At 43.7% G+C, this 15,111-nt stretch overlaps 1 protein-coding gene across 1 annotated transcript; it reads left to right on the forward strand.

The window, feature by feature from the left end:
* The first annotated feature begins 535 nt into the window (after positions 1–535).
* Positions 536–13,372, forward strand: aldh5a1 (aldehyde dehydrogenase 5 family, member A1 (succinate-semialdehyde dehydrogenase)). Its single transcript, XM_033641416.2, has 10 exons — positions 536–965; positions 4,772–4,855; positions 5,017–5,187; positions 7,402–7,518; positions 7,607–7,750; positions 7,975–8,118; positions 8,199–8,357; positions 9,419–9,582; positions 10,839–10,897; positions 11,203–13,372. The coding sequence occupies exons 1-10, from the start codon at positions 678–680 to the stop codon at positions 11,412–11,414; spliced, it is 1,542 nt and encodes a 513-aa protein (XP_033497307.1). The 5' UTR covers positions 536–677; the 3' UTR covers positions 11,415–13,372.
* Positions 13,373–15,111: the final 1,739 nt, after the last annotated feature.

The raw sequence follows: 15,111 nt of genomic DNA on the forward strand, positions 1-15,111 counted from the left end.
AAACATGTTTAGTATAATGCAGTTGTTTTATCAGTGAACCTTGTGAGCTGTAATGGAGCTGAATTTCTAACTTTACCTTTGTTAAAAGGCTTGTGCTAATAATGTTAGCATGTTGTATTTGTGGGGAAAATGTGTCCAGATAAAGACAAGTGTTTGTCTGTGAATGCTGCGAGTTATAGTGAAGCTGATTTGTGTACTTGTGTTTGAAACTGTCTCTATTAAGCCATGTTTAATGTGTGTTTTGAATTAACTAAACTTTACAGCACTTCACAGAAACCCCACTGCTGACTTGTGTTATGGAGGTGTAGCTGCAGAGTGACACAAACACACCACCGCACAGGTATAAATGCTCACAACGGCGTAGGCTCTGATGCACAAGTATAAATCTTCTGCAGTGCTGGAATAATATTCAACATGCCTCCCCCTTTCTGCACCACCCCTCCCCCTCATAAGTACCGAACAGTCTCTAATGGGTTTCTTTATGTTGAACATTGAACGCATCAGAGGACCGTGAAGTGCTCTCTGGTTGTGTTTGTGCGGTGTCACGTGGGTAACGCGTCTTCCTCCTCCGGACTGGTTCAAACCGACAGAAAGCTGTCCTGCTGGGAGACGCACAGTCTTCAGCCTGCACACAGTGAGAGTCCCACACACACCCAGCTCCAGACGTTAACCCCGGTATGTCCTCACTCTGTGTCCTGAGGACTCGTTGCTTCCTCCGTCAGGTCCTCCCCGGCCTGCCCGCCGCCATGCACAGACACTACAGCCTGGACGTGTCCGCTCCGCTGCTGAGGACGCAGGGCTACGTGGACGGTCGCTGGGTGTCTGCAGCCTCGGTGTTTCCCGTGCTGGACCCGGCCACCGGGAAGGAGATAGTCCGGGTGTCAGACTGTGGCCCGGCTGAGGCCAAGCAGGCTGTGGACGCTGCGTATAAGGCGTTTCATTCCTGGAAGCAGTACAGTGCTAAGGTACGTTGGCCACGCTCTCGGTCTCCGTACTCCATTCGCAAAACGGTCAATTTAGAGTAAACGTTGCACATCAGTCTGAAAAACACTAAAACACGGTAACATACGGTATTTCCCCAACTGATTATTAAACAGAGTATCATTTGGCTTACGTATAATTCACCAATTAACACGGCGCTTGCATGAAATACCAAGTTTCACTTTAGTTCGCCGCTCATTTTGGTTGGGACGGACATGAACGTAGACCAGGTAAAAGCCTTACGAAACAAACAAACCAAAAAATCCCCCTCGGTCAGCAGAGTGTTACACAGCCATATATGCCGAATGGAAGACAGTGTCCCAGTGATTCAGGAAACACGTTGTTTGCGTTTACACAACATGAATATTAGCCAATAAACCTGACCACATTAAACTGCGAAATATTTGAATGGAGTTTCGCATGAGGCATTGCTCGTCTCTGACAGGTAGGTGCATGTGCCCTGAGCTTCATCCAATACGTCACTGAAGTGGTTTATTAGTGTAGTTGACCATGACCGAGTATCATATCTATCAGTTTATCTTTATGAGGTAACACAATGTGAAGCAGGCTGATTTGAATAGTTAAATAAAATCCAAAGTCTGCAGCAGCACCTGTGGAAAAACTACTTTGATCTTTTATTTAAATAAAAGCATTAATGCCACAATGTAAAACACGAGAAAAGGTGCTAAAGTATTTGCTTCAAAATGCACTTGAGGCATCAAAAATAATTGTTTTCATCATGCAGAATGGCCCATTTCAGAAAAACGTTTATTTTATTATACACTGCCTGGCCAAAAAAAAAGTCACCACCTGGATTTAACTAAGCAAATAGGTACGAGCCTCCTATTGGATAATTACTGCATGGGCGATTATCTTTCAGCTGGCAACAAGTTATTTAACCCCAACTGGTGCAATGAGTTGCTTCTCATTTCCTAAACAACCATGTCAAAAGACACATCCCGTGGTCGTGGAAAAGATGTTAGTCTGTTTGAGAAGGGTCAAATCATTGGCATGCATCAAGCAGAGAAAACATCTAAGGAGATTGCAGAAACTACTAAAATTGGGTTAAGAACTGTCCAACGTATTATTAAAAACTGGAAGGATAGTGGGGACCCATCGTCTTCGAGGAAGAAATGTGGCCGGAAAAAAATCCTCAATGATCGTGATCGGCAGGGTTCATCGGCCTCAAATTGTGAAAGACTGGTTCAGGGAGAATGAGACATCATTTTCACACATGGATTGGCCACCACAGAGTCCAGACCTTAACCCCATTGAGAATCTTTGGGATGTGCTGGAGAAGGCTTTGCGCAGCGGTCAGACTCTACCATCATCAATGCAAGATCTTGGTGAAAAATTAATGCAACACTGGATGGAAATAAATCTTGTGACACTGCAGAAGCTTATCGAAACAATGCCACAGCGAATGCGTGCCGTAATCAAAGCTAAAGGCGGTCCAACGAATTATTAGAGTGTATGACCTTTTTTTTTTGGTGGTGACTTTTTTTTTGGCCAGGCAGTGTAGGATCATAGTTACTGAAACATTAATATGTTCATCACTTTAATGCTGCAGCTGGTAAAATTACAGTTATCCATAATAAACATAATTTATTAGATGATTATATTTCTTATTAATCTGAATCTGCAAAGTAACCAAAGTTATCAAATAGGTGTAGCAGAAGCGCAAAGTGACAGAATTAAAACACCCAACTAAAGTAAAAGTAGCTTAAAGTTGCACTGAAGTCCAGTATTTGAGTAAATGTACTTTCCACCACTGAACTGCTGTGACACCAAACACTGCTGCAGCATTTAAGCAGAATAAACAGCCTTGTGTCTGTCTGGGAGATGTCACAGTAACTGAACATTAACTTATAGTAGTAGTGTTGCGGAAACTTGACGTGTTGACCTGTCAGTGATTTCTGTCTTTCCTGTCCAGCAGGTAACACACACACACACACACACACACACACACACACAGTTATTAAACCTCATCACAGTCTCACTGAGCACAAAGTCCAACTGTTGAAATGTAGCTGTGTGCAGCTGTAAGGACGATTCAGGTGCTTATTAATGTACAGTATTTGTCAACAGTAATAGGTTCTCTTTAATAGGAGTCATTATTATTATATAGCCAAAACATTCAAACCACTGACAGGTGAAGTGAATAACCTTGATTATTTTGTTCCAATGCATTGTTCTGCTGGGAAACCTTTGGTTCTGGTGTTCATGTGGATACCACCTGACATGTTCCACCCACTCAAACACAGTTGCAGACCAAGTACCCCCCCTCATGGCAACAGTACTCCCCAATGACAGTGCCCCCCCCCCAGCAGGACAATGCACCATGCCACACTGCAAACATGGCTCAGGAATGGCCCAAGGAATGTGACAAAGACCTCAAAGTGTCAACCTGGCCTCCAAATTCCCCAGATCCCAACCTGAGTGAGCATCTGTGGCACGTGCCATTAACCCACCTCACAGCCCACTGGAGAGATCCTGTGTCCATGCCTCGACAGGTCGGAGTCAAGACTGATCCAAGGAGGCCCCACCTTGGATTAGGGGGACATCTGGGGTACCGGCACATCACAAGAATCCTTGAGCAGATTGGGACCCGGGAAATTTAGAAGCCAGGTCGACACCTTGAGCTTTTTGTCATGCTCCACAGGACATTTCTAAACTGTGTTTGCAGTGTGGCATGGTGCATTATCCTGCTGGGGGACACTTCACCTGTCAGTGGTTTGAATGTTTTGGCTGATCAGTGTATAGAACCAAGATTTCAACCCCCCCCCCCCCCCCCCCCAACATGGTTGTGTTGGTGTGTCTTGACTTCTTGATGAAGGCTCTTAGTGTCCTGATGATGCTGTACATTTCCAGACATTCCAGTATCCATGTGTTTGGCATTGAGTCGTAGGCTTTCTGTTTCTTGTAGTCGATCCAGTGCTGTCCAGCTCTTCACACCTGATACTCTCTCTTGGATGTTTGCTGTCGTCATGGTAACTGGCTCTTGTTCTGGAAGATTGCTGTTTGCTCCTTGACCCATGAGGCACTTAACATCTGTGCTATGTGATGCCTTCTTCCATGTGCTCTTCCAGTGTTCAGTTTCAGCCCAGGGTGGACCTGTTCTCACGTTGTTACCTTGTCGCTGAGAGAACACTTTGGATGGTTCAGTGAAGAACATCCTATTTGTTCTTCTGGCCTCTCTTGTGTATCTCTTCAGGCAGGTAGCCAGAGCTGTGAGCTTTTGCTGGGCAGTCTCCAATGCTTCAGGTATAGACAGTTTGTTGTACCTCCTAGGGATCCCTTTCTTCCCCTCACCTTTCTGTATCTTCATCTTGGTCTCCAGCCTCCTTGATCATGGAGGGTAGCACTCTTTGTGGCTGTTGGTGTTCATCTTATAGCCAAGCACCTCTGGGATCACATCATCTTTAGAATCATTTTCATATCAGAATATTATCAATATATTACGCAGCTCTACCTCAGATTTAGATTCATATGGTCCAGAAGTCACCAGTTGGGTGTTTTTAAATGAACCTGCAGTTTGCAGCCTGATTTGACCCGTTTCACTGTTTAATATTTTCCACTTTGTGACACATTAATCAGATTTAGTTTGAGCGAGCAGGAAGCAGGTTTAACAAACCAGTGTTCGAGGAGAAACATAATCATTACTGTTCATGTGAAGCCGTTGTTGACGAGTTCTTCAAATCATTAACGCTGAATAAAAACATGTAAAACAACAAATACGTGAACTTTTATTCACCTGACTCCTGCTGTGATGTCACTGGTTGTCCTGCAGGAGAGGAGTGTCCTGTTGAGGAAATGGTTCGACCTGCTGACGCTGCACAAAGAAGACCTCGCCAAACTGATCACCTTCGAGAGTGTGAGTGTAAAGGGACAGTTCACCTAAATTACAAAAAACAAAATAAACAACCTAGACAGTGAAGTTTGTGGTTTATATGTCTTTTTCTCATGTCATTTAGTTTATCTAAACTGAATCTGTGTGTGTGTGTGTGTGTGTGTGTGTGTGTGCGCGCGCTGCAGGGTAAGCCCATGAAGGAGTCTCTCGGGGAGATTGCGTACTCCGCCTCCTTCATGGAGTGGTTCTCAGAGGAGGCGCGGCGAGTGTACGGTGACGTCGTTCCATCACCTGCCAGAGACCGAAAGATCCTCCTCCTCAAGCAGCCGGTGGGCGTGGCCTCCATCATCACACCGGTGAGCAAAAACCCTTCTGGATCAGCTGAAAGTCGTTGTCACAGCGCTGAGAACAGGCTGTTTTCATGACTTTTTATTTTCTAATATCTGCTGTTGAGTAGATGGAGTCAACATATAATCAACATCTACATTTAATGCTCATTTTCCTAAATATTAAAGTTGTGCACGACCCTTCTGACAGCCTGCTGCTAACTTCCAGTTCTGATCCCACAGCTCTGTAACTCAAAAGAAAAAAAAAACTTGAGTGGACTTGGCAAGAAGAATAAATGATTATGTAGAGTAAAATAGTACTATATATGAATGTGTATGTGCACACATGTAGACACACATACACAATTTCTGTAGATTAAACTAACCAACAGGATATTAAGTTGTTGAAATGAGCTCAACCTGAAACATCTACAGCAGGAAAATGAACCCAGAAACATGAGATAGAAAAACACTGACAGCAGGAACAGTTTACTGCAAGACACACGCTGTTAGCTGATAATACTTACATACTTTCACTTAAGTACGGTTTTGAATGCATAACTTTTACTTGTGGTATTAATAGTTTAACTGCAGTAAAGTTTCTGAATAATTTCTCCACCACCGCTGACAATCAGCAGCTTACAGTGGGTTTATAGAGAGACTGTGTCAGACTGAAAATATGTGTGGACCCCAAACTGTGAGGTAAAGGAATACTTTATCCACAAAATGGCCATTTGTACCTTTTATTTCATTAAGAAGACTTTGTTTTTCCTGAATGCCTCCATGGTAAACAGAGAATCCAGCTAACTGCAATATTCACAACTGAAAAATCAACACATCTAACAGCCATCTGCAGCTACCCCCACTGCTCAGTCAAATTAAACACACAGCCTCCCGGAAGAAACAGTTCTCAAAAATATATAAACTTCTGATAAGGACAGACAACAACCTGCCACGACCAGTGCAAGACTGGGAAACAGATGTAGCTGTCTCCTTTGATATTAACTCCTGATTGCACACCTACAGTAACACCCTCGCAGTGACCCAAAACTCCAAACTGCAACCTGTTCACGTGACATAATATACACTAAAACAAAATGGGACTCACAGACAATGACACTTGTACACACTGCACATCAGACAGCACAGATGACTGCTGGCATGCCACCTGGCTTTGACCCCCCCCCCCCCTTCAGACATTCTGGACAAATGCAACACACAAAATGTCCTCAACCACAGGCCACAGCGTTCCAGTCCCTCCCTCTGTGTGTCTGCTAGGTGATTTCTCACCAGGCGAACCGTCACTGACACATGAACAACCCGTACTGGTTGCCCTAAAGCAAGGTTTATGTTTCTGCGTACGTACGACGCAGCGGGCTTTGCATTGCGGCCCTCTGCAACAGATGCAGAGACGCGACGTGCACCTCCAAAAAGTTGTACCCACGTGTCGAGGCAACGCAGACTGCAAGAGCTATGATTGGTCCTTCAAACTACATAATTTCTGGCATGTCGCAAGGTTTCACTTCCTGCTGCAGCGTCACATATTCGCCTGTAGTCTGCCTCGAGCCATTCAACAGGTGTACAGACCATCGTCATCATGGTAACAAGAGCATTTGTTGATCAGTGTCGATCATTTTGAGCTCCATCAACAGTCTTTCTCTCTCAGTCGCCATCTTCACTGTGACTAGAGCCAAGCCGTAAGATAAACAATGAACGAGCAACAACCATAGACGTCACAGAGTCTAGGTAGGTGTATAAAAACACCGCGCCCCCAAGCACTTTGGCGGGGAATTGCATAGCGACATAGACCAACAGGACGCAGAACTATGATAGGCACACAGCAACTGTGTGCGTGATGCGTGGAGTACGCAGAAGCATAAAGAAACTTTAACAGTCGCTAAAAAACAGTTTACTGAACTGGGAAGACAGAAACACCTCTCACCATCCCTGAGGCGTCATCTGTACTCTGAGTACATTTCAATAGAAAGACAAACAGCTTTAAAAAGCAACCAGACTGATACATTTCACAGATGTTAGGCTGCGTTCATTAACACCACCTATCTCACCCTGGTAACTACCTCCCCAGTGCCCCCACCTGTACACACCTACACATGCCTCAACTATAAAGTAGCCAGCCCTCAACACCTGCCAACTTTTCATCAGTAAGAGCAACTCTTCTCACATTACATTGAATGGATTTAAATGAGCTCTAAGTGTTGAACTAGTTGTCGTGTTGCTCCACAGTGGAACTTCCCCAGCGCGATGATCACCAGGAAGGTTGGAGCTGCTCTGGCTGCCGGCTGCACGGTGGTGGTGAAACCAGCCGAGGACACGCCGCTGTCAGCACTCGCTCTGGCTGAGGTCAGCACACTGAACACCTTTACTGAACCCTCTGTGTTTTTTAAATGTTAGCTTTTCTCTAAGTCATGATGAACGTGTTGTTGTGCAGCTGGCGGAGCAGGCAGGGATTCCTGCCGGGGTCTTCAACGTGGTTCCTTGCTCCAGAGAGAAGACGCCGTCAGTCGGGCAGGTTCTCTGCACTGACCCACTGGTGGCCAAAATCTCCTTCACTGGATCCACCGCCACTGGCAAGGTGAGGTCCTGAGCCTGCAGTGCCCCCTGCTGGCTGTGGTTGAGAGGATGACATGATGAAATGAAGTCATGAAGTTTACAGTGATTTGTTGAAAGGTGAAGGAATACAATTAACACACATAATAGTTGAATTAGATATGTATCCATCGTCACTGCGTGCTGCGTGCAAACCGTCCTCTCTGAGCTGGTGAAAGTTAAACAGTAAAACTTTGAATCTCCTCTCAGTTGCTGCTGAAAATGGCCGCCGACACAGTTAAGAAGGCGTCCATGGAGCTGGGAGGCCATGCCCCCTTCATCGTGTTTGACAGCGCTGATGTCGACAAAGCGGTGGCCGGGGCCATGGCGTCCAAGTTCAGGAACTCTGGACAGGTAAGATGAGGAAAACACTTGAACACTGAGGTCACATGGTTGAGTCGTCACATGTCACCGTCCTCCTCTCCTTCCTGTAGACGTGCGTGTGTTCCAACCGCTTCCTGGTGCAGAGCGGCATCCATGATCGCTTCATGGAGAAGCTGGGCAAAGCGATGGACACCGAGCTCCGCCTGGGTCACGGCTCGGAGCCCGACACCACCCAGGGGCCACTAATCAACGCCAGAGCTGCAGAGAAGGTAAAACTCCAGCTTTACTTCACAGCTGCAGGGCCAGTCGTGGTGAGATATCTCGCTCTGGAGAAAGATGTTTGATCAGGACAAAAAACTAGAGAAGGATATATATGTAATCAGTGTCAGAGTATGTGTCGACCTTTAAGTGAGAAACAATATACAGATACCAAAGAGAGGTTTGAGGTCATTTAAAAACAGAGTTTGTCCATGAGTGCACTGAGAAGTTTAATTTTACACCGAGGTCGTTATATGTTAAGAGCCACATTTAGAAAGGGGCGGAGAAAATTAAATATTAAATAATGAAACATCAAAATGTTGTAAATAATTAAAATAACTGATGATGAGACAGTTGGAGAGTTACTGGGGAACAAAACATGTGACAGGTTGACTCTTTTCATGCCTCCACAACGGTGGTAGCCGTAGCCGGAGGAATTGTTTTTTGGGTTGTCAAGTAAAAAGAAATAGTTTTGCATTTACAGGGTCATTCAGTTCAGTCATTATCCCGTGTTGCTCCATATCCATAAAAGATTCGTTAGCGATTCATCAACCTTACTGTAAGCTTACTGCACATTTGAGCGTGTTGTTCCGGCCGATACTCCACCGCTCTCCTGCTCTCTCACGACCGGAAATGAATCAGTGAGTAGACTGTAAAAATGGGTGTTTCCAGATGTGCACACAGATGATGAAATGTAGTCCAGGTTGTCACAATATATTGGTCACTGTTCTTTAAGAGACGCATTTAGAAAGGTGCAGAGAAATAATGAAACAATAAAAAAAAAGGAACAAAACTACTCGTTGGCTCACTTTCTGTCACCTTTAGGTCACATTTCCTTTTTATTGTTTTGTTTCTAGAACATACAGTGTTTTCTTACTTTCACAGGGTTTTTTTTACATATTGTTTGCTTCTATCTGCTGTAAATCCACTAACAACCCCTTTATTAAGAAAATAGAAATTATGTCAGGGGGTCCTCGTCAACATTGATCTAATCTTATCAGATTTTTGTAACTCTTGAATATAAATCTGTATCTGCAGCAGAGTTCAGCACCTGACACCCTCTGTATCACAGGTGGCCCATCAGGTATCAGATGCAGTGTCCCGGGGAGCGAAGGTGTTGAAGGGCGGGAAGCGTCTGGAGGGGTCCTTCATGGAGCCCACTCTGCTGGCCGACGTCACCACAGACATGCTCTGCACCAGGGAGGAAACCTTCGGCCCGCTGCTGCCCGTCATCAGGTCTGAGCTCCCCTAGTTTTTCTAAAATAATTTTTTAAGTCTATTAATTTTTTGCCATTTGTGGGACATTTCTTAGCAAGTTGCTCGTTGCCTTTTTTCCATGTTTTTAAAAGAAATCTCACAATTAGCTCAGGGTTTAAAGGTTTAAATAATAATAATTATAAACCTGATTCATATGCACCTTTCATACAAGAGATGCAGCACAAATGCTTTACAATAAGGGCAGTATAAGCTCTGAGTGCTTCACATGAAAACAGCTAAAATTAACATAAAAGAGAACTGATTCATAAAATCACAGAGTTGTAAAACTTTAAATCATAAAATCAAGATTTGAAGAGTTGCAGCAGCGTGAAGCGTAAACAGAAAGAGTTTCAGACCTGTATCAGGACGTCAGAGCCAGTTAAAGTCTAAAGTGAACAGATATGTTTTTAGCTTTCTTTAAAAAATATTTAGCGAGCAGCTTCTCTGATATCTACAGGTCGTGTGTTCCATAGCTTAGCACTGACAAAGGCTGCATCCCTGATCTTCTTCCAATAAACCAGCAGCAGATGATCGCAGTGTTCTTGGAAGCAAATAGTTAACAAGGGAGTTAGCGATGTAGCTCGGTCCCAGCCCATGTAAGGCTTTGTATACAAGGAGGAGGAGCTTAAAATCAACTCTACATGTGACAGGAAGTCAGTGCAGAGCAGCTCAGACTGGACTGATGTGCTCTCTCCTCATGGTTCTGGTTGATAGCCGAGCTGAAGAGTTTTCAATCAGCTGAAGTCTCTCAGTGGTGTTTCTTGGGAGGCCAGTGAAAATGCGTTACAGTTGTCGAGGTGGCTTGAAATAAAGACATGAATCAATTTCTCTGCATCTTTTTTATTTAGAAATAGTCGTACCTTAGTGATGTTTCTGTTTCTGGGGTGGGAAAATGACGTTTTAAATACTTGCAAAAGGCGTCTGAAAGCAGCACAAGAAAAGAGCTGTTGCTCCAAGTTTCAAAGGGTTAATGAAGCTTCAGACTGATTCTGTGCAGCGGCGTTAAAATAATGAGAGACATTTGAGTGTGTGACGAGATTTTTACCAAAGGAAACTCTTCACTTAAGTACAGGTCATGTTTTTTATTTTATATACTGTAAATATATACAACCTCATAGTGGGAGAAAATATCACATCCTGAATATTAAACACAAGCAAACCTGTAAAGCTGCGGGTTGATTTCAGGTCCTGAAGACGTCTGTCGACCAAACAGAACTTGTGTTTGTGATTCACAGGTTTAACACAGAGGAAGAGGCTCTGGCTATCGCTAACGCGTCTAATGTGGGGCTGGCAGGTGAGTGCTGAGGTCCTGCAGTAAAAAACAAAAAGTCCTGGAAACGTTGAACTCAGGGTTCACAAGGTCGTGAAATGTCTGGGAAAGTTATGAAATTAGAAAAAGTGTTTTCCAGGCCTGGAAATTGTTTAGAATTAACAGAATGTTTTGAATATTCATCATTTTTGCTGTTGTTTAAAATATGTTTGACTTTATAGGAGGTAAATCTTTAAAAAGGACCCAGCTGGTGTTTCTGTCTTTAGTTTGGCTGATCTCTCTCAGCTCGATTTGAACCCTGACGTGCTCTTATTTTGTTTTGTTGTCAGGTTACATCTTCTCGCAGGACGTGAGTCAGATCTGGCGGGTGACGGAGGAGTTGGAGGTGGGGCTAGTTGGAGTCAACGAGGGCCTCCTGTCCACCCCAGAGGCCACATTCGGCGGGGTCAAACAATCCGGTTTGGGCCGTGAAGGCTCTAAGTACGGCATCGACGAATATTTGGAGATCAAGTACATGTGCTTCGGAGGCCTGAAACCCTGAAACAGGACAGAGTGACGCCGCAGCTCCAGTGGTACCACACACTGAGTTACACAGTAATCATTGAAGGTGGTCAGAACTGTAGATCTCAGGTTTGAATTGATTTAAGATAACAGAAAATAACCTTTTAATCAGAGTCCAGGGGGCCAGACGAAAGCGTCTCTGAACTGCCCTTAAAATACCTTAAATCTAACCTGACAGTGAGCAAACCAGTCGGTAACTTTTCACTTACCATAAAATGTTTTTTATCATCCCATCGGACGTTCATCATTAGCTGTCAGGAGGAGGGGCAGCACTCTGATCAGACGGGTCAGAAGAGTGAAACAGGGTCTTTAATTTGCCTTTTCATGAGAAACTGTTTATATAACTGTTTATATAAAAAAAATCATTACGGCAATAATGATCTCATCTGTATCTGATGGCATCAGATCAAAATAATTTTTATGAAAAGCGGAACATTTTTATGCTGATCAAGATTCACTTTATTTTCCCACAGTGTGGAAAATTTGTCTCGGACCCTGCACCCAAACTGCAGCCATAGAAGTACAACGTACAACATAGAAAAGTCAACATTATACCCAACATAATAAGAAGCACAAAAAGATAAATAAATAACATCATACGCTAGAAATATCAAAATGCAAATCAAATCATCATAATCCAGTGCCAGATCTGGCTTTATCTGCCATTATTTAGACTGACGTATGAATTAATGTTTAAATCTGTTCAGTGTGCAGCGAGGCGCTCTAAATCTCCTCCCAGAGTGCAGCAGCTTGGACTGTGTGTGCAGAACATGAGATGATCTTATTGACTCGACTCAAAGCAGCTACATACTGTGCATTGACTATATAACACCTTATCTAATATTATATTTGGGTTGAATTACAGTGAGATAATTGCTGATATAAGACATTCATATTCAAGGGTTTAAAAACTAATAATTACAACTTGGAAAATGACACAACTGTTAGTTACAAGTCAGAAACTCCTAATTTCAGTATCTCAGATATGACATGAACGTGACATTATCATTTTTCCTCAAATAATAAAGTGAACAAAAGTGAATTTGCTCCAGTAGCATGTGAAGTTTTTTGATAAAAAAGGTAAAGAAGCTGCGACACGGCTCACTTGGTAGAAAAGAAAGATGCTGTGAAAGAAATAATCAAAATGCACAAAAGCTTTTGATAGATTTTTGTAAAATCGTTTTTTGTGTTGTGAATCCTGACGTCCTGTTGTCGGCCTGTTAGTGTAAAATCTGTATTTTTGTAATATTAAAACAGGATGTTGATGTTGTTTGGCAGGTTTTATTTTAAACCTCTGACAGAAGTTAAACACAGGAAGCTTTTTTTTTCTTGAGCCTTCGTTAACTGAAGTTAAAATCATGGTTGCCAACGTCACAAGTGCCCTGTAACAGATTATTAACTCTTACAGTGTTGAACAACAGTGCAGTGCTGCTTTTGGGGATTTTAGGTTTGTTACAGATTATTAGAAACACCTGAAAATAATGCAGTCCAGTACATCACCACCACTGACTATGATCTCGATACTAAAACATATAATTAAATTAAACCTCTAACTGTGTCGAAAAAAACTGAACATCACAGGCATCATGAGCGGTTGTATTGGATTGCATTAGACTGTATGGGTGTACCTAATTCATTGGACACTGAGTGTGTGTGCTTTTGTCTTATTGACTGTTGTCCACATCTGAAAACTGGGGCCCATGTTTCCTCCTGCAGAATCCTAAAAAAATCTTAATTTCTCTCATTTTGAGCTGAAGATCTGATGCTGTTTCTGTTCTTTGTTTTTTACAGCAAATTTTGTTCCTAATTTAATAAAGTGAAATTGGTCTTATTTGTCATATAATGCTGTAGTCATAGTTAATGTAAAATATATATGAATTTTATTTTTTATTTCTGACTGTAGATATTAATGGAAAAATTAAAGAGGAAGTTGTAATATTACATCTTGTGGTGAGTATTTTTTACGGCATGTAACCAGAGATGCAACCAAAATTCTTGCCCAGTCATTTCTAAGTCAGAATTATGTCGACATAAGATAATAACTCATACTTGTTAGACTTTATAGGAGCCATTCCTGGTGTAAAATGTATGTGTGATGCTAATCTGTCCTGTAGGGGTCACTGTGCTGTCATGGGTGTCTGTCAGTGTAGGATGGAACCATTCGTTCAGGGACAGGTGTTGCCAGACAGAAGCAGATTTAGTGTTTTTGGCAGCAAAGCCGGGCCACGTCAAGTCAGGTGTACACTGCTGAATGTCATGGTGAAATATTCCTACCATCCATTTTCAACCGCTTATCCAGACGTCCCTCTCCTCAGCAACACTTTCCAGCTCCTCCTGGAGGACCCCGAGGCATTCCCAGGCCAGATGAGATAAATAATCCCTCCAGTGTGTTCTGGGTCTGCCCCGGGGCCTCCTACCAGCTGGACCAGGAGGATCCTGATCAGATGTTGAACCACCTCAACATGAAGGAGCAGCGGCTCTACTCCGAGCTCCCTCTGGATGTCTGACTCCTCCCCCTATCACTAAGGCTGAGCCCAGACACCCTACAGAGGTTTTCACCACAACAGTCTGGCGCAGCATCCTCATCACTGCAGACGCTGCGCCAAACCGCCGATCCATCTCCCACTCCATTCTACCCTCACTGTGAAAAAGACCTAGAGATACTTGAACTCCCTCACTTGAGGTAGTGACTCTCTCCCAGTCTCTTTTCCAGCAGAGAACCACGACCTTGGATTTGAGCGTCCTGACTCTTATCCCGGCTTTTTCATACTCGTCTGCAAACTGCCTTAGTGCACGCTGGAGGTCACGGTGTGATGGAGCCAATAGAACCACATCATCTACAAAAAAGCAGAGATGCACTTCTGAGGTCCCCAAACCGGACCCCTTCCTCCTCCTGGCTGCACCTCGAGATCCCGTCCATGAAGGTCACAAACAGAATCAGAGACGTGAGACAACCCTGGCAGAGGCCAACACCCACTGAGAACATGTTTGACTTTGTGCCAAGTACGTGGACACACCTCACACTTTGGTCATACCTGTTCGTAAGCCTTCCCTAAGTCCAGGAAACACATGTAGAGTGGATGGGCAAACTCCCACCACCCCTCCAGCAGCCCTGCGAGAGTAAAGGGGTGAGGGGTAAAAATGGTAACCACTACCCTGGTCTGCCACTCCACAAGCACCGTACCTGACCTCCACCTGACACTGAAAAGGTGTGGTGAAATGTCGTTTCTTTGAATGGTTTATGGATACAGACACAGGGATGACTGCATGGTTTTTATTGAAGACTACAGCAGTGAAATAAATTATGCATCAAAGACGAGAAGAAGAAGAAGGAGGACTCTGTTTTCACCTGATGAACAGCAGTCTGTTAGGGTCAGGTGATTAGTAAGAAGCCTGTCCGTGTAGCCTCTCAGTGGCTTTAAGTTTAGGCTTAGCTGCTGTACAAGTTCTTAAAGTCCCTCCAGGATGCTGCCATCACAACAACGAACACAAATTCATTTAATCCCTGTGAATTCTGCAGGACCAATCACTGCAACTTTACTGCAAATTTGACAATTTAAAACGGGTAAAATCTCATTTCATTGTAGAGCTGCGTGCAGCGTGATGATTCGCTCAGCCCCTCGTTGCCCTGTTTGCTCTCTGTTTATCAACTGCTGCACCTGTGACACAGTCTGACA

The sequence above is a fragment of the Epinephelus lanceolatus genome, chromosome 10 (genome assembly GCF_041903045.1).
Source record: "Epinephelus lanceolatus isolate andai-2023 chromosome 10, ASM4190304v1, whole genome shotgun sequence".
Classification (NCBI taxonomy): Eukaryota; Metazoa; Chordata; class Actinopteri; order Perciformes; family Serranidae; genus Epinephelus; species Epinephelus lanceolatus.

Bases quoted from the DNA above. Each gene is read 5' to 3' on its own strand.
- aldh5a1 (XM_033641416.2), top strand. From the start codon at position 678: ATGTCCTCACTCTGTGTCCTGAGGACTCGTTGCTTCCTCCGTCAGGTC. The intron at 966-4,771 runs GTACGTTGGCCA...GTTGTCCTGCAG, and splicing joins GGAAGCAGTACAGTGCTAAG to GAGAGGAGTGTCCTGTTGAG. The intron at 9,583-10,838 runs GTCTGAGCTCCC...TGTGATTCACAG, and splicing joins CCGCTGCTGCCCGTCATCAG to GTTTAACACAGAGGAAGAGG.